General features: G+C 39.7%; 1 protein-coding gene across 4 annotated transcripts in view; it reads left to right on the top strand.

The window, feature by feature from the left end:
- Positions 1-18,812, top strand: part of elavl2 (ELAV like neuron-specific RNA binding protein 2) — a 31,870-nt gene that overhangs the window by 8,214 nt on the left and 4,844 nt on the right. Inside the window, exons 2-6 of one of the 4 annotated variants that reach the window (XM_061031055.1) lie at positions 4,843-4,933; positions 6,019-6,262; positions 12,688-12,791; positions 16,274-16,427; positions 18,096-18,282. In XM_061031055.1, coding sequence (XP_060887038.1) covers positions 4,862-4,933; positions 6,019-6,262; positions 12,688-12,791; positions 16,274-16,427; positions 18,096-18,282 — 761 coding nt within the window. In that variant the 5' untranslated portion in view covers positions 4,843-4,861. Of the gene's footprint in view, positions 1-4,834; positions 4,934-6,018; positions 6,263-12,687; positions 12,792-16,273; positions 16,428-18,095; positions 18,322-18,812 lie in introns of all 4 variants that reach the window. The other 3 variants (XM_061031054.1, XM_061031052.1, XM_061031053.1) reach the window with 3 other exon arrangements.

Raw genomic sequence — 18,812 nt, 5'->3', positions numbered from 1 at the left:
AGCTGCTTGGAGTTGAGTTCTTCTTTCTTTGCAGTTTATAAGTACAAGATTGTGATGCCCAGATGAGCTACAGATGGTCTGTTTTAGTTTAACTCTGCCTGCAGTCTGAGCGTTCAGTAAATGTCTACCTTTTACAATAACATCCTTTGTGTTGAGCATGTATTTTAGAATTAGCTCTTCATGTAGAGAGGTTGAGATGCTTAAGATTACACACAAGTATGGTTGAAACATATTCAACTGTTATGTCATGTGAGAGGCTTCTTTAAGTGAAGCTGTTTTGTGTAAGGCTGGCTGGCATATTAAACTGAGTAGGCCTCTTACTAGACCATTGACTGTTCATGTTAAGACCCAAAGTGACAATCATGTACGCTCATCTAGTTTAATTTAGTGAATGAAATGTATTTGTGGTAATTGGCCTTGTGGGTCGAAGCTGTTTGCTGTCAGGCTGTAGTTTCTATTTTTGCTTGGGTTATGTTGTCATGGGTTTTGACTTTGGCTTAGGGACATGACTCAAATGAGTCATGTACTTGCACTTATGCATCGAAACACTCACAATGCATTTTGTCTACAGTCCATTCAGACAACAAACAACAGGGATGCTAATGGAGATATTACAGAATAAAGAAATCAACCAAACCTATGTACACCCTGTTCTCACCAACCTGCAATACAGGTTGATCTGAATGTTCCACTTTTCTGCACAATTTCAGTCCTCCTTACGGTTCAATCTAAAAGCATTTTTTACATTTGATAAATGAAGCACGGCAGCATTGTGTCACGTTAATCTTGATTTCAAATGTTCCTTTTAAGGTTTTTGGTTTAAAAAAAACAGATTTTGAAATGGCAGAAAATTCAAAAGCAGCAAATTTAACAAAATAACTGTAAAGTAACTCTGATACTCAGCAAGTTGCCTGGAAGCACAATTACTATGATGCAGCAAGCTATTAAGTGATGCTGCTGTATTGTTCTTTCATATATACATCCAGAAATGCATTGTTTTTTTTTTTACAGTTTCCTATGTGACACATGGCAGCAAATACTGTACATAATAAATCATATTTTTTTGTACATAGAAATCCGTGTAGATATTCAGATCAGAGCATTGGGTTGAGGAGGTTCTTGCTCAGACTTGGCTACAAAAACATGACCCACCAACCAGTGTTGGGTTGAGTTTACTGTGGACCTAATCGTAGTGGATACATAAAGTTTGCTTTATAAATAAACATTAAAAATTGCTTTGCCAAAAGAACATCCTGAGGTCACTGTAGTTACAAGCTGTATGTGAAATAAGAGGGCATAGATGAACATGTCACTACTGTCAAAAAAAAGTCATGTGGTGATTGACATGTTTTCAGAGTGGAAAAACTAACATGTAGCTGATCTTTACTCAGCCACTCTGACCACCTGTGTTGCCATTTCTTTGCAAGTTTAGTTGGCGTTTTTATGTCTTATGTGTTCAGTGGGTGGTTGTTTTTAGGCCTTGTAGTCCTCAAAGTCCTTCTTCAAGTAAGAATAAACAGATTTCCCATGTCATCAATTAATGTATGAAATTAATATTTGATGGTCCATTACGATCTTTATTTGCCATTACATCTCATCTCCACCATTTCTAGTCAATATTTTTTGCGCTTTGGAGGAATTATAAGACAAGAGAGCTGTCAGATAGCGTTTGTGTTCATTACCAACACAGCTCTCTTCTTTGCAGTTTTATTTATACTATGTATTCAGGCAAACCCTGCAGATTCTCTCCACTGACCAGCTGTTTCTTTGCACTGCTATTGTAGGCTATGAGGCTGATATGTAATCAAAGCAGAAAGATATGTAATTTCTTGATGACTCACACTTAAGTACATTGTCATTTTTAGTCAGAATATGACAGTAGACAGTCATCAAACACACTCTCAGAACACCTCCAGCTTTTCACACTTGAATAAGATGAGGTTGTAATCATTTTCTCATCCAATATGAGTCCAGAACAGATCTACAGCTGTTTGAGCTGCAATTTGTACTTTCATGTGTGTTCATGTCCATCATGATGTGTAGCAGAGCCAATCAGTGACAGCTGAGCTTCTGCAGTGCTGTTTACAATTAACAGCCATAAAAAGCAGCAAATGAAAATGAAACGGCTTGTTCAAATATTTAATGGAGGTCCTCTACAATCATGACAGCTGCACTGACTGAAGTCAAGATTCAAAATAATATTCTGACAAAAAAATGATTCAAGACAAAAGTAGCTCGCTAAATGTGTTTTAGGATTAAAAAGAAAATGTCAGAAACAATTTGTGATCACTCCAGAATGAAGTTAATATTTTTTGACATGCATAAACTTCCACAGATCACCGTGTGAAATCACAGGACATTTAAGATAGCAGAAGATTTTAGGCAAAACACTGTGCAATGGAGACTGCATAGCAAATTGAAACTCCTCTTTTGGCTTTCTGAAATAACAGATAGGAAAAGTAAAGACTGAACGTTTTGATTTACACATTATCCATCTCTCTAGCTGACTCTGGTGAAACACTTGCTGGTGTAAAATGACCCCACTAAGAAATATTGATCAGTTGTATTGACTTTTACCAGTTCATCTGACAGTTGCAATGTTGTTTTCATCACTTGAGTAGAGAAAATCAATTCACATTTCAGATGTTGCAAGTTGACATTTTCACAAGAGGCAACCAACAAGGTGAAAGTAGTTCAATAATAGGACACTAAATGATCAGTTATTTGTGTTGTGTGTTTTTAACTACAATCTACCATCACATAATGAAGGTGGAATAGCATCCGAACCTTAATGTTCATGTTGGTACAGTAGAGTGAAGTGAGATAGACCTTGCTGCATCCAACATTTGATAATGCCACTGACGGCCAAATTCCATCAGATGTGTGTTCGGTCCATCTCTGCTCCGTTACGGCAGCGGAGCTGATAGGTCTTTACTTTTATTCAATGTGAATGCTTCCACTGGCTCTGCTGTGCTGTGCTGTCTCAGCTCCGTAGCAGAGACGCAAGGCTTCTATTTTTGCCGGATGCCGGAATTCAGAATAAAACCCTCCGTTTTGACGGTTCAGAACAATGACCGTATGTGTTTGTAGAGTTTTATACTACATACATCGTATTATCTCGCGGTGTCGCAAGTGAATCTGTGAAATCACTGGACGAGGGTGCACAGAGCCGGACCGGACCGGACACGCAATGGTCTGGTGGAAGTTCTGGGTTAACGTGCTTAAGATGGTGGTGCTGCAGTGTGTGTCTGATTGCAGCAGATTGTGTTTCAAAGCATTCAAAGGGGATTTTAAAAAACATCTCATCCAGAGAATGGATTAACTTCTGCTGCTGTAATATATTTATATAAATGTTTGGATTTGTAACATTGCGTGAATAAGCCACAAGAAGAAGCAGTGTAGTTTCAGTAGCACATACTCATCAAATCTCCAAATCTACATGCATTCAGTTATTGAAGAATATAATCTGAACCCCCTCCATTCTCCCTCGTCTCGTTTTTAATGGTTTGTTTGCATGATAAATAAGAGCTTATATTTCAGTACAGTAAAGGAACGATGATGTCTCAGCAATCAGTGAATTCAATTAACTTGTTTTTGCCCAATGTACAAATGACTTATGTCATGTCATGTATTTTTCAGGAAGTGAAAGGTACAGACATAACAGTTTGTCTACTGAAATAATATTAATGCTTAGAGCTGTACTGTGTGTAGTTGTCACATAAGAAACAAACAGGAAGCATCGACAGTTTCTTAGGTGTTAAAATCGAGCTAGCTTCAACTCAAAGAAATTCTGAGTATGATGAACTCTGCTTTGAATACGCCCCGCTGTTGTGTGTCTGACTAAACAGATTTGACAAACAGAGCAAACTTTTTACAGAAGACCGCAAGCTTAAAGTAAATCTGTAGTAAGATTACAGAGATGCATTTGTTTCAAACTTGGAGTTTGACTTTCAGCACAAGTTGACCGGGCTTATTTGTGTCTTCATGCTTTTCTTTGTGTAGCTAATTCCCAGCTTTGAAATTTGGGAAAATGTCAGTAAACCAGATTTATAGCCACATTTCAATGTCCACTGTGTCTTCAGTAGACTCTGTCGAGTGAGATGTCCTTAGTTTCGGCAGATATTTGTCTGTTTTGCTTCAGTTTTTGTCCTTTCCCCATATTGAATACAGTTGTGTCTCATAATGTTTTGTCACTCAGTCTGACTGAGGGCGTTGTCCAGTGGAAAAATGACGTCAATGCTTGCCCTCTACAGTGAATATGAATGTTGAACTGATGTTCCCTTTAACAGTGTTGTTTGTGGTGATTGATGTTAGAGTATGCATTTTTTGTCACTGTTTGTTGGTGTCCTCTGGCTTCTCATCTTGCCTTGTTGATTTTGACCACTCATCAATGGTTTGTTTTCAGAATATGAGATGTGATGACATGTTTACAGTTCTACTTGTGATACTTTGTGTGCTACAGACTGGATGAAATTCAGAAAGTTTCAGCGCAACTTTTGCTGGAAGTGAGGAATCTGAGCGATTTTATTCGTGCTTCCCAATATCAGTGATCATCTCTGTGCAGCCCTCTCATCCATTTAGCTAATTGCCATTCCTCATGCTTATTGCCAGTATTACTGTTGCCAGGTTTTCCTCCTGTTTACACCAAACAGAAGATGAACTGTGACTAAGAGAAACATTGCTTTTTGCCTCTTCCTAGTTAAAGCCGATCTACATGGGCAGCCAGTTGAAAAAAATATAGCCTCCTTCTCCTCACCCCAACAATGACATGTGATCACCTCTGAATGTTGCTATTGTTCTTGTTAATCTAACATGAAGTATTTTTTGTGTCCACATTTTCAGACGGCAACTCCAAACTAACATGGCAGTCAGACTGTGTGATGTGGCTTCTCTGCTTAGAAGTGGTTCGTGGGCGCCTGAGCCTTGGACTGGGGTCTGTGGCACTTATTTTTATGTAAACATTCGGCGCCTCAGTGCTCAGGCCATACCAATGACGATAGCTTCAAGTTTTATTCCGATAAATCAAATTAATCCCATTTGTTTGCATTAATCACAATTTGGATTTGTGTACTTTGTGTTTTGATTCTGAAAAGATCCCAGGTTGTGGCTGTTTGTCTGTATTGGTATGGTCTCAACCTGTGTGCTGCTGATATGTTTAACCTAGATGTTTTTTTTTTCAATGACTGCATTATTGTCTCTGTGCACCAATTTGTAAAATTGTGACTGTCTGGAATGATGTTCACCGTGCAGTGATGATACAGATCTGCTCTCTTCACGTGATGAAAATGTTAACTAAGGAGTACTCTTCATACATTAGCCTGTTCCTGGTTGCCTTAACTGATATCCAACTATCCAATTTAAAACCTGATGTCCAATGCTAGCTAAGTGATGTCTGCAAATTGTTGCTGCTGTAGGCCTTATTGCCAAATGAAGCATTTCACTTTGCTACCTTAAAAGGTTAGCTAAAAGGCTGCTACTTCCAAACTCTTATATTGCTCTACTAAAATTTAATATGACAAATGAATGGACCACATTGATTTCTCACTAGAAAGACTCTTCATGGTTCTGGAAACAAAAGCAGCAGTCACAAATAGTAGAAAGAGAATTCAGTGTACACTCTTTTCTTTTTCAAACTTTCTTTCATCCAGCTAGTGGTGTTGGATGTTATATTTCATAGTTGTCAATTTATCAGTTCAAAAGTTGTACATGACTGAATAGCCTAAGCCAGCGTGTTTTAGAGGGAAAGAACTTGTTATTCACAGCATCACAGTTTCCCCTTACACAAAGAAACCTGCACTGTTATTTCATGGAAGGTACACAGATTGTGATTGGCTTGTACGTCCCCTGCAACTTGGATGCTTTCATTATAGTTAATATTAATGTATTAATTAATTAGCCATGTCTCCATGACAACAATACTCTGTGTGAAGAGAGTCCTTTTTTAACTATTAGTTGGGGGTTTGATGTTTTATCATGATTTGTATGTGGTCTTAACTTGCTTTGTTTTTGTCTCTTTAGCAGGTAATTGCTGCCATGGAAACACAGCTGTCAAATGGGCCAACTTGCAACAACACGAGCAACGGTCCTTCAACAATCTCAAACAACTGCTCCTCACCTGTAGAGTCAGGGAGCATAGAGGACAGTAAAACTAATTTGATAGTCAACTATCTGCCTCAGAACATGACCCAAGAGGAGCTGAAGAGTTTGTTTGGGAGCATCGGAGAAATCGAGTCATGTAAACTAGTCCGAGACAAAATCACAGGTAACACGGCTGTTTGCTTGTTTTTGCAGTTTTTATTTGATCTTCTCTTTTGATTTTTAATAGTTTGTTGAAATAACTTTTAAATGCCAACCTTCAATGTTTTTTTTTTCCCTTTGTCATGGTGTTTTTGATGGCTTGTGTGAAGCACTTTGTATTTTACCTTGCCTTTCCTTCTATGGCTGGTTAACAGCACGGGGCCTACCACATACAGTACATACTTAATGATTGATAGGTTTTGACTCCTTTATGTTGCTTCCCCTGAGCCAGGGTCGTAACATGTCATTTTGCAATTATATTGACACACCGTTACGTTTTTCATATAAAGTACCTTTTGTTTTAGGTGAAATTAGTGTTTCCTAGACTGTCCTTCTCTCCTGATTTACTTCAACATTAAACCCAAATATCATATCGGTTTGGCACTGCTCTCAGTATTGTCCATGCCGAGAGCTCGTCTGTTTATGCATGCACAGTATGGGATATCCTCTTTGTGTATTTGACTTGGGGCATCATGAATTATAACTCCTGACCTTTTTACCTCCAATGAATGCAGAGGCATAAATTTTGAAAGGCAGCCAATCATTCTGCATCTCATTATGAAGAATATATGGCAGTGTCTTCTAGCCATCTATTTTAAAACCTTCCAAGCAGCAGTATAACACTGATTTTAATTGCTGTTATACTGCTTTAATATGCAGCATGATACTAGTGCCACTAGCAAAGTGGCATTTCCAAATCAAAAGAGACCCTAGGGCAGTTGGAATGGATACTATGGAAATGGGGGGTTTCCATCTAAAGAGATATTTTTGTAGCTTTAACACAGGAGTTTAATATGATATTCATTTTAATTGCACTATTATATCTCCTATGTCTTGAGCAGTTAGAAGAAGTGCAAATAATTTCAGGTTGTTTTGATGGGAGTTAGCAAAATCTCACTAACATTGCCTATTTGACATTAGCTGGTAGACAATTGCTGAGTCTTGTGGATTTTGTTTTTTCCTGCAGGCTGTTTTTTGGTCAAGGTTACCTGAACCTTCCTCCATCTGCTTATTGTGGCCTCTTTACGGACGCATACACACATCTGTTTCATTTACATTTTATCCTGAAACTTGAGCAGCCTTACTCAGGACATCAGATCTTTCCATTAAAATGTGGCAAGAGGGCAGGGGGCTCTTATTGAAACACCGTTGAATTTATAGGCTGCAGATTTTATAATTTGTCTGTAATGTGACACCTTCTTTGAAATAACATCCATAATGCGCCCCAACCCACTTTTGATTTTGAAACGTTAATACTTGTTCATACTGTTCAATGTTTATATATAGCTCACCTTTATTGACAACTGTGAGCTGCACCTCCATCATTTGTCATGTCTTCAAAGTATATTCAGCTAAGCTTTGCCTGTAGACCACATGGCCCTGTGTATGCCTTCAATAGACCATCTCTTAAAGATATTTGTCATAGGTGCATGTGTCAAGATATTTCTAACTAAAGGTTGTCAATAGAGGTGTGACTTAATGTTTTAATGCGAAACATTTAGAAAAATACTAAACATTTAGTAAAATCGGCAACCGTTTAAACGTTAATTAGTTTTTGTGTTTTTAAATGTGGTAATGTGCGCGTGTCACTGCACAGAGCAACAGCTGTTACAAGAGGGATTTACAAACAGCGGACTTTTTCGCTCCCTCCCTCTCTCCCTCTCTCCTTCTCTTTCTCTGCTGATGTGATTCTGCACACTTGGTTTTGCAGGGAATTTTTAAAAACCTGATTCATGCTTCTTACGGTGGGCTCTGCGTACTCGGTCTCTGCGACTGTTGAGTCCTTTCATACTGATTGCTGACAGAGCGGCCCGAAGAACGGACCGTGAGGTCCTCGCGTGCGACTGCACTCTCCCCGCTCTCTCTCTGTCTTTCTCTCGCTGTCTTAAGCACACAGCAATTTTATGAATCAATGAAAATTGGACCGCCCATGTATCGTCTATGTGTGGGAAATGCGTTTATTTAAAAAGCCGGACGCCGACCCCGTGCGTACCCCCCCACCTATTCTAACTATTCCCTTAATGTCCGACCTGTCCTGGACCAGCTATATGTCCAGGTTGCCAATTAAGCAAAAAATATCCCTTTTTGTTTGCCTTAGTATCAAAAGCAGTCTTGTTTGGATATTTATAAATACAGTATAAATTTACTTGTATGACATTTTAAATGAATATTTTAGTATTGTTGCAACCCGACCTCTATCAGCACAGCACTGTATACTAAATGAGTTGATGTCACTCAAAACTAATGAGAAAGAGGTTACACCACATGATATAGTTGGTGTATATCTGTATGTGGTGTGGGGCTCTCATTATGTATTCACTGAATTGAGACTTCTGTCATCCACTGATGACAAACTGTCAAGTGTGTCTTCTCGCATGGAATAAATGTCTTTGTGAAGTCATGCATACAAGAAATATATTTGATTGTTAATGTATGAAAAGGGTTGAGCTGAACTGACAAGTGATCCTTGTCTAAAATCAGTGCTGAGCGCAGCCTGCTGGGTGATTGAACATAAAATGCTTGATAGGTTGCGTAGGAAGGAGGAGCAAGTGAAATAACACTAGAACATAGCACTCCCAGATAATTAAGAGCAAGGAACTAAATAAAACAAGTTGTTAGAAATCCGCTTGCCCTTGAGTTAAAGGGGACTTGAGGTAATACTACATAAGGAGGGGGAGTGGTAAAAATGTAGATTCAGATTTAGTAAGTAACATAACTTACCTTTTTGGATGTTTGACTGAGGAAAGATTTGCTGTAAGACCCAGGAGGACTCAGAGTTACACACTAGCACTTAAAAATCCAGTTTGATCTTTTAGTGGACCTTTAAAAAAATAAGTTAAAAACAATAGATGAAGAGAAGGTTTCCTATATGGTGCCGTTTGTTTGTTATCCAATTTTGCAACTTGATAGACACAAGTAAAACTCTCATTTAAAATCAGAACAACCTATAAGAAGTAGATTTAACCAGACAGTCTGACCTTGAAGACTTGCTCTTCTTTGGTGCTGATGATGTTTGGGACCAGTAACTTGTTTACAGGTTTTAAAAATAATTCATGGTTTTGTAAACTTAACTTTCTTGCTAAAGTTAATTTAATAATCCATTTAAATGAGCTTCTTCATAATTGTCTTTCATTTCAAGGCCCTTAATTTAATTTTGGTCAGACTTTTGGCTCATTAGAATTTGATATCTTCTGACAAGGTGAAGCTTCCTCTTAGAATTAACAGTATAAAATTTGATGTGTCATTGTGTGCAAATAACATTAACTTCACTGTGAGACATTCCCATGCTCCCTTTGAAGGAATAGTCTTGGTTGGGGCGTCATTTATTTGGCTTGCCATGTGTAACTGTCCTGTTAGAGAAAATCCAAGCTGCTCAGTTGGATACGACTGCTTGAGGGTTATTTATGAGAGTATGCAGCTTTCAATTCCTGCGAAACATTAATTAGAGCATCGATAGTTGTACACATCTGTGAGAAGTAACATGTGTCATGTTGTTTTCCAGTGTGCGGCTTGACTTAAACGAGCATCGTGGAGTTAAGATTTACACCAGTTTGATTTTGTTTTCAGACTGCGAGCTCCTGTTAGATTGGATTTGGGATGACGGTTGCACCGACACCTGTAGTGAAACATAGTGTGTAGATGTGTTGTGTTTACGGCACACCTCGTAAGGCTTTTTGCATCAGTGGTGATCTGATTTAGATTGCTTTGCAAGTAAAACAATCAGAATCAGAAATACTTTGCCTTTTTATCAAAGATTACCAATTCCAGCAGATGGAAAGGGTGAGTTTAAAGCTCTTCTTAGCAGGCAGTAGAAACTTTTCATTTAAGGAAGTTGAATGGTTTTTTTTCCCAAGGCAAATGTTTTAGCTCCCTATTGATACCACAGTACCAAACTCAGTGACAGAAGCTTTCCAACCAGATATTGTTTCAATGGTGCAGAACAGAATTATGTGCAGCTTGTAGAGTAATGTAAAAATCCTGATGTGTGTGTTTGGTCAAAACTGAACCAGAAATTAGAAAGAAATTGCTTTTACTTTTGCATGCTCATTGTTGCTTTATGTAATGGTTCCCAGTGCATTCAGTCTGTGTCAATATTTCAGTTTCAGTTGTTTGACTAAATCCTAGGACTGATCTCTTCTGTTGAGAACTAGTTTCAGCATTTCAGCATTGTAATTCATTCCATGGTATGTTGCTGCATGGCTTGATGCACATGAACAGTATCTAACCAGCAGTCTTTTCTACATGAAGCATTTTATAAATCCCTTTTTTTATCTGATCAAAGCTAGAATTGGGACGAGAAAAACTGACTTCAGACTAAGTTGGGGGAGAAATTAGGCCCTTAATGTTATTCAAAGCCTCGGAGTCATTTTTAAGGAACGATGCTCTGATTTCAATTTCAGCTCTACATAAAATCCCATCCCCTCCAGACTGTGTTGCTTTTGTCTCTCCCTTGGCCCTGTGGCAATGGATTTAAGCCAGCCTACATCTGTGTGCTGGTGCTACATCAGATGTTAAGTAATCACCAGAGAGATGCATGCTTCCTCTTTGCTTTAAATGTTCTCGCCTTGGCTGCTGCTGCTGCTACGGCTTAGTCTTTGTGTGTGTGTTTTTTTTCCTCCCACTATGGGCAGCACTCGTCTTTCACTGGAAACTGGGTGCAGCTCTGTGTTTGAAAGTGCAGCTCATTATGACTCCTTAATGACAACTGAAAGTGAACAAGTTGTTCATAATAAGAACATGTTAAAGGCCTCCCAGTCCTGACTGTTGATTTAGCCGATACTTGACGTCTCCATAGGAAGACATCACTATAAGCGTTAAAGTGATGCAGGTTGTATAGTAGAACACAGGATGCACAAAGGCAGTGGGCGCCTTACCCTCCAGGCTTAAGTAAGAGTGTCATTTCACCAGCTCATTTCAAAGCACAGCATGTTTCTCCTGGCTATATCAGTCCCAGAGATGCAAGGTGAAATTAAGTTTATGAACCTTATTTGATCACAACGGAACAACCCATGAGAGCAGTTCTTCATGGTGGTAAGACAGATCACAGCCGTATCGCTCCATATAGGGTGTCAATGCTGCAAGCAATATTTCACACTCAGCTGTCTGTTTAAATTTTCCTCATGATACAGAAATTATTTTATATGACATACTTTTTAAAAAGTGACAGATTTATGTTTACAAAGTCTTAACACCGTGCAGCATGTAAAGCTAATGTATCTAGCAAGAAGAGTTTAGCGTGTTTGATTCAGATGTCTGACTGATGTGATGGACAAGTGCACACCTTGTAGATTCTCCATTAGTTAAACCCATGCATCCTCAATCATTTCTTTGAACCTTTAATCACATAAAGTCTTAAAACCAAGTTGTTTATGTGGACTTTTAATATGCTGAAGCAGCTCGAGCTGGTGAACTTGACCGGCAGTGGAATTGCAGAGGGACCCAGCAGTGTGGGTGGAGGAAATTGAATTGCCTCTGTGCACATAAAGAGTGGGTGTCAATCTATTGTACATTTTAGAGATAAACTGTGGAGGGAGGGGAACACATTGAGCTCCGGCTACTGCACTGTGTCAGAGATGAGCTGCTGTGAAAGCAGAGCAATCAGCTGTCGTTTATGTATTTATTTTAGAATTTCCTTTTTAACACTGCTGTACAGGATTGCTGCTAACAAAGTTGTGTTGTCCTCTTTTATACAATGACAATAAAGAGTATCTATTTTTAATGGAAGAGGTTTGACTTCAAGTCATCTTGAGCTTCTACTCTACGTTGTTTGACTAATACATATTTGTTGAACATGGGCTTAAGACTTCTGTGTACCTTTTCCAAATAAGATATAAAGATCATTTGTCCAGCATTGTCATCTGGATCTATAGGGGCTTTATTTTTTGAGTAAAGCTAAAGGTGTCTGTTCACCATTGGAGTGACACATTTCTTTACTTTAGAAACATATGTAAATATTTTTAAGAATCAACACAGAATCTAAAACGGATGTGCGCTATCTATCTTTCCATCTATGTAAAGTCTAATGAATTTAACTTTCTCTACAGAAAGTACAAGAAAGGATTGGTGTTATTTATTAGGACAGTTTGTCCCAAATTCAGACTATTAATTTAGTCAAATATCAAAATGAATGGTGATAAAACAATTTTGATTTATCTAATCAGATTCTTATTACTATCTCAAAATTCCCGAGCAGGAGGAAAGCCTGTTGATAAAACCCCAGCACCATTTCAGACAACCTCAAGTTATATCAGTCTGCATCCATCCCCTCATCTGAAGGAATTTAACATGTCCATTTCACAGCATTAAAAAGCAGTGATGTTCGGCTCTTAACATTGTCTGTATTTTGTATTTATCCTTCACCTTTTTTATATTCTGTTCTTGTGATTGCAGGGCAGAGCCTGGGCTATGGATTTGTCAATTACGTTGACCCGAAGGATGCAGAAAAAGCCATCAACACCTTAAATGGCTTGAGACTTCAGACCAAAACCATCAAGGCAAGATATGATGCATGTTTTCTATAAATCTGCTGGCGGGCAATGGACATGTTGATTTTTATCTCCAGAGAGCACCCTAATCAGGCAGTCATATTCCACTCACTGAAATCAGTTACCATTCATGACCAGTAGCAGAAATCCAACACATGCCTTTCAAGACCGGCTCTCAGGGCTGGAGTCGAGGCATAATGAGGCAGGAGAAATGTGGGGTGGAAAGGGAGCCTATTGTTAATCTGGGCACATGCGGCTCTGCCTGGGCCTCAAGTAGAGCAGAACTGTTTCTATGGTTGCATGTGCTGTAGCACTGCTGGATGTCTTTACAGGGAGGTGGCTGCCATTAGCATTCATCAGGCAATGTAGCGCTCAATGTGCTGCTGGAAAACCTCATTTGCTTCGTCTAGTACTGCAGGATATGAGGATGGTGGAGACGGATTATTAGATGTGATGTTTTTGCAGTGGTCTTACAAGGAGACAGCCAGATTCCTTCACAAATCTGCAGAAGGGTTTAAATGAAAATGTCTGTGAGCAAAAACACATCTAGTGATAGAAAATCCCTGTTTGAATAGCACCAAAATATGAGCTGCATGCGCGATAATTTCAGTATTTAACATTTGAACATTACAGCCGAAGATGAGCCGTGTTATCAGCCGTACCTCTTCATTCTCATGAATCAAACAGAACACATCTTTTTCTCCTCACCTCATTCTCAGTTCATACCTCTGAAAGTAGAACGTGGCAACATCTTTATACATCACACATACAAAATCCTCTAGCCTCTCTGTCAGAAGTGCAAATAAACCCAGCGAGGTGGAGGAATATACTTTGCAAATATTAGCATCAAATGAAGTGTGAAGGTGAGACTAGGAGGGAGAGAGGGAGGGCAGGGATGAGGAGAAGCAAGGGAGTAGCCTGGCCGAGGGCAGGGAGCTTTAGCTATCACGTTCGCTTTGTCAGCCTTCCCTTCAGGGCAGGAGCAGGGCGAGAGTGAGAAAGGTGGGGTGACCGTGTGGAGCTCTTATCGATGTGAGAGCACATAAAGGAATCCTTTTTTGAAGGTTTAATTAAAGTGAGTAAATCCTTTTCATACAACACATTGCATAAGACTGCAGAGAGGGACTTGCTATAGGACAATTTAAGACTGTAATTAAATACAGTGGTGGTGCTATTCAGGTAATTGACTGTAGAGACAGCAGACAGGGAATCACGGGATCCAGGGGACTCATTTCTCCTTCTCTTTGAATCTCTGTATTAATCTTCCACACAACCATCAGCTGCAGCGGTTCCTTCTGCATTTTATTGTCTAAATGTCTACATGACTAAAAATGGGACGGTGCACTGGGGAAAAATGACTTTATGACTACTCAGGGGTGTAATGATGTATTGATCTAGAGGACCTGGTAGATGACTCTCTAGTCTTTCTCTGTTTTCTATTACCTGGCTGTGTTTATGGACAAATGTTGATTTATGCTGCATATTTCTCTGGCCCCATGCTTGGGGCTCTGCACATCTTCTCACTTTAGACATCGAATGAGATTAGTTTTAAGAGGTGGATACATTCTTCTGGTGTCTGTAGCCATATCAGGAAATGATGCATTTATTTTTAAATGAGAGCTGTCTAGCTGGGCCCAATGCTGCATCCATCTCTGGTGCATTTTCTGTCCATCATCTCAGTTGGAAATGTGACAGTTAACTTTCTCTACAAGACTGATTCGTCACTGTCCAGGAGGACAAACAGGGTGTGGACAAGACAAATGATAGAACTACATCACGCCATCATCGTATGACTACTAATAATAAAAACTAATGATGACAAACGGTTGAATAGAGTTTGAAGAGAGTCATTTTGTGAGGGTAAAAGTAAGAACCAAATCTAAATATGTGATTTCTGCTTCCTGTTATTGCTCCACAAATCTTATGCAGTGTTTCCCCTACCATTATATTAGACATCACCCCCCACCCCCCTTGATGGTCAAGTTCATTTTATTTTCTATATAGCGCCAGATCACAACAGAAGTCATAAGGATACCTTTCCTATAGAACCTCATCCTTTTATTACAAACAAACTAATAGCCTTCTGTTATTTATCTTATTTACATGACGGCATGTCATTTCTGTCTCTACATGGTCGCGCATTTACAATTCTTCTCTGTGTCGTGCACGGCGGAGTTTCGCCCCAATGCACACACACACACACACACAGACACGTTCGCACACACAGAGACTTGCGCGTACACTCTCACCAGCGGAGGCCTGGGTGTGTGTGGTTGTGTCTGACGGACGCACACGCAATAATAAAAAGTCCGTAAGAAGCATCAGAAAATAAAGTAGTCGGCTTAGTTGACTTTGGACTTTTCTGGGCATGTCTCTCTCTCTGCCGTTCCTCAGGGGATGCGCTGTTAGCATGCTGCATTCAGGGGTGCTCAGACAATGAGAGATGCATTCAGGTACGCTCAGAAACGGGAGTTGCAGGAGCAACTCGCAGGACCCCACCCTCTGCCCCCCCCCCCCCCCCCCCCCCCCCCCCAGAGCTCAAACCTAGGGGAAACACTGTTATCAACACCGACTCTTTGACACGTGTCCTCGCAGGTGTGTTCTGACAGAACAGGAAGCACAATCAGTTTATTTCTTTAAGCAAGTGTTTGTTTTGTTTTTTTTTGTTTTTTTTATTCAATTTTAAAAAGAGCAGGCATGATTATAGTCTCAGGTTGTGCTGCATAGTGGTGAAACACATGATCCGTGACCAGTTCAGATCAACCTGGCCCCACGTAATCTGCTGATATATGGAAAATATACAAACATGGTGTAGCCTTTAATAAATACCACTGCTAAGTCCCTGTGCAGAGTCTCAATGAAGGAAGGCAGTGCTTAAGTAGTGTCATATAGACCTGCTTTACAAAGAAGACATTACAGTATTTTAAAATATACCTTTATCAGACTTTCGTAAAGCTTTAATGTTTTTAAACGCTGCTTCGTCTTTTCTCCGTTAACTCTCACCCTCATGTAGGTAACAGCTGGTGGCTGCGTGTGACAACAGTCAGCAGCTTCACATTAGTAACATTCAGTGACCTGCTGTAAACTTAGACAAACTGTGTGTGGCTGTGTGTGCGGTCCAAAAACTGAAGATATTCAGTCTGTTAGAATTATATTTTTATTCATAAATATTTGCCTGATTTAGTCAGAACACACCTTTTTTGTAGAGTTGTCATAGAACAGGCTTGTTTCAGCAAACATTGGTAAAAAAAAACTAAATGGCAAGAGCTAGTTTAGGAAAAGAGACAAATACCAACATATTGTAACAAATTTAAAGCATGCCAAAAAGATTTGAACTAAATGGATCACAGAATCTGCTCGTCTCCCCTCTTCTATTAGTTTGAACAAATGCAACAAAGGGCAACAAGAAGCTTATTCTTGACTCAGAAATGTCTGAGTGTATTAATGCAGCTAAAAGATATATGTACTGATGGCCATGTCTCCGTCTGTAGGTTTCCTATGCGCGTCCAAGCTCCGCCTCCATCAGAGATGCAAATTTGTACGTCAGTGGCTTGCCAAAAACCATGACTCAGAAAGAACTGGAGCAGCTCTTCTCTCAGTATGGACGCATCATTACCTCACGCATTCTGGTGGACCAGGTGACTGGTGAGTAGGACATGACGTCTGTCCATAGTTCTTTCTTCCCCTGTTTCCCAAACTGACTCCCAACAACACGGTTAGGATTTCAAAACACATCAGGAGTGTGGTGGCAAATGTCCCCAAAAAAGTGATTTTCCACCAAGTGTCATATGCATAGATACGAAGTGGGTTCAAAGCAAGAGGACTCCATGCTTTTCCAGTCCAGTCTCTTTCTGCCCGTACTTACCACCTCCTGCTTTCACCCCCTTTCTATTTCCATCCCGTGGTGTACATGCAATACCTGTTTCAGGCAGGAAATGAAATGCACTTACAGCCGTTATATTCTCCATTTCTCACCTGTCATGTAGAGCAGAACTCTCATGAAACCCTGATCAACAGAATCCTTCACCGACGTTTCCCAATAGTCCTGTGCTGCGGAAACACCAAATATTCCTTCAGGCATGCACAATGGGAATGGTTGTCTGAATTATTCACACATTAACCATTTGTTTCAGGAGAATTCACTTTGAGTTTTGCAACCTGTTTAAACTGACAAACTAGCATTGACTCCAAAGAAACACGTGGAGTATTATAGAAATGTTATAAATACCAGAATACATTCAAAACACTAAATCATCAATAAAAAAAACAGTAGTATTATAACCTACCTGGGGTGTGAGAGTGACAGACCACTGTTTGACTTGGTCAAGATACTGATGCTCAAGGCTGATTGACAGCAGGAAGAGAAACAAGACCAAGAGCCAAAAGACATGCATGGATGTGCCAAGAGGGCAGTCAGAGGTAAATGAGTCAAAGGAATAATGTGGAAACAAACTTTTAATATCTGTTCACTATTCAACATTTTTCTTGACCTTAAATAGCTAGATAGTGTTCAATTGTTAATGTTAGCCATTGAGTAATCATCTCCTCAAAGGGGAATTATTAGCAGCAGTAGATGTAATGCTACTATCCAGCTGCCTGTAAAGTTTGAGCTAAAGTTATTTGTTAGGAAAGATTTATTTCTGGTGCTCCTCTTTCTGCCGTTCTGGGACATTTTCCTTGTCACAGTCTGCACTCTTGGTCTTTGTTGTTCCCTGCTGTCCACCACTGTCCCATGATTGTTATAGCTGCTGGTGCCTGGTCAAAACAAACTCACCTTTACTCCTCCCTCTTTCTCTCGCTGCACATGTCCCATGTGCTTTGGATATTTCCTGGTCTTATTAACTTTTAGTGTTGGTGTTTGTTCTTCTGCCTCTTCTAGGTGTTTCAGTCTTTGCATCATTTGATGATGTCCTTGTTGATCATTCTTGAAAAACAAGTCAATTGGCCTATACTGTGGATTATTGATGGTGATATGTGCAGAATGCATATCTCCCTTTTATATAATGATTGAACACCTCAGATGTTGCTATTTTAAACATGAAGTTTTATGTCAGCATGAACAAACTCTGCCATCGTTGTACCACTGAGATTTTAGCTTTTTTTAACACTTTTAATTCACTTCTGTGAGGATGCAAGGGTACAATTTGAGATGCTCCAAATTTTCACATGGTTTTGGTTTGAAAACAAAGAACAATAAAGTGAATATACCCTGTTACATGATGGTGCGGGACGTTCATGCTGCAGGTTATCCCTGAATGTTTTTATGACTTTTAAAGACATTTAACTGATAGTATTTCAATGAACTCTCCACAGGTGTCTCCAGAGGGGTCGGTTTTATTCGTTTTGACCGTCGGGTTGAGGCTGAGGAGGCCATCAAAGGTCTGAATTGTCAGAAGCCACCTGGTGCCACCGAACCAATCACAGTCAAGTTTGCAAACAACCCGAGCCAGAAGACCAGCCAGGCCCTGCTGTCCCAGCTGTATCAGTCACCCAATCGAAGGTACCCAGGACCCCTCGCACAGCAGGCACAACGCTTCAGGTAAAAGGGGCACACCAAAAAAAAGAAAATCTGATTAGAGCTGAGCCTAGTTGATATGGCTGTTGATGTCTGAGGCGTTTTGAAAATTAGCATTTAAATAGTCTCTCAGCAGTCTCATGAAAATATTCTGTGTTGGAGCTCATCAATACTCTGGACAGAATAATTCATCCTCATTTTCACATTTTCAACTTTGCTGTGTTCCTCCTGTTGCAGCTTTAGGCCGATGACACACTTTTAAGCAGATTTTGTCAAATGAGATGAGCAATACTCTGGTGGTTAAAGGAGGAAAAAATCTAATAGTTTTGTCTTTTTCAGGGCAATTGAGTCCAATTTTTGTTTAAATTGTGGAAATGAATCTGTGGACATGAGGCTACAATGTTTCCAGATGAGCCAACAGGAGGCTGACAGTTCATAGAAAGACTGAAGGCTGTTTGTGTAGGTGAATACTGAGAAACAAGTTCATCCTGAAAGTTAATAAGGACAGAGTCTGG

Source organism: Labrus mixtus, chromosome 23, assembly GCF_963584025.1.
Source record: "Labrus mixtus chromosome 23, fLabMix1.1, whole genome shotgun sequence".
In the NCBI taxonomy this organism is placed as follows: Eukaryota; Metazoa; Chordata; class Actinopteri; order Labriformes; family Labridae; genus Labrus; species Labrus mixtus.
The sequence above is the reverse complement of the archived record's forward strand: the minus strand, read 5'-3'. Positions and strand labels throughout refer to the sequence as shown.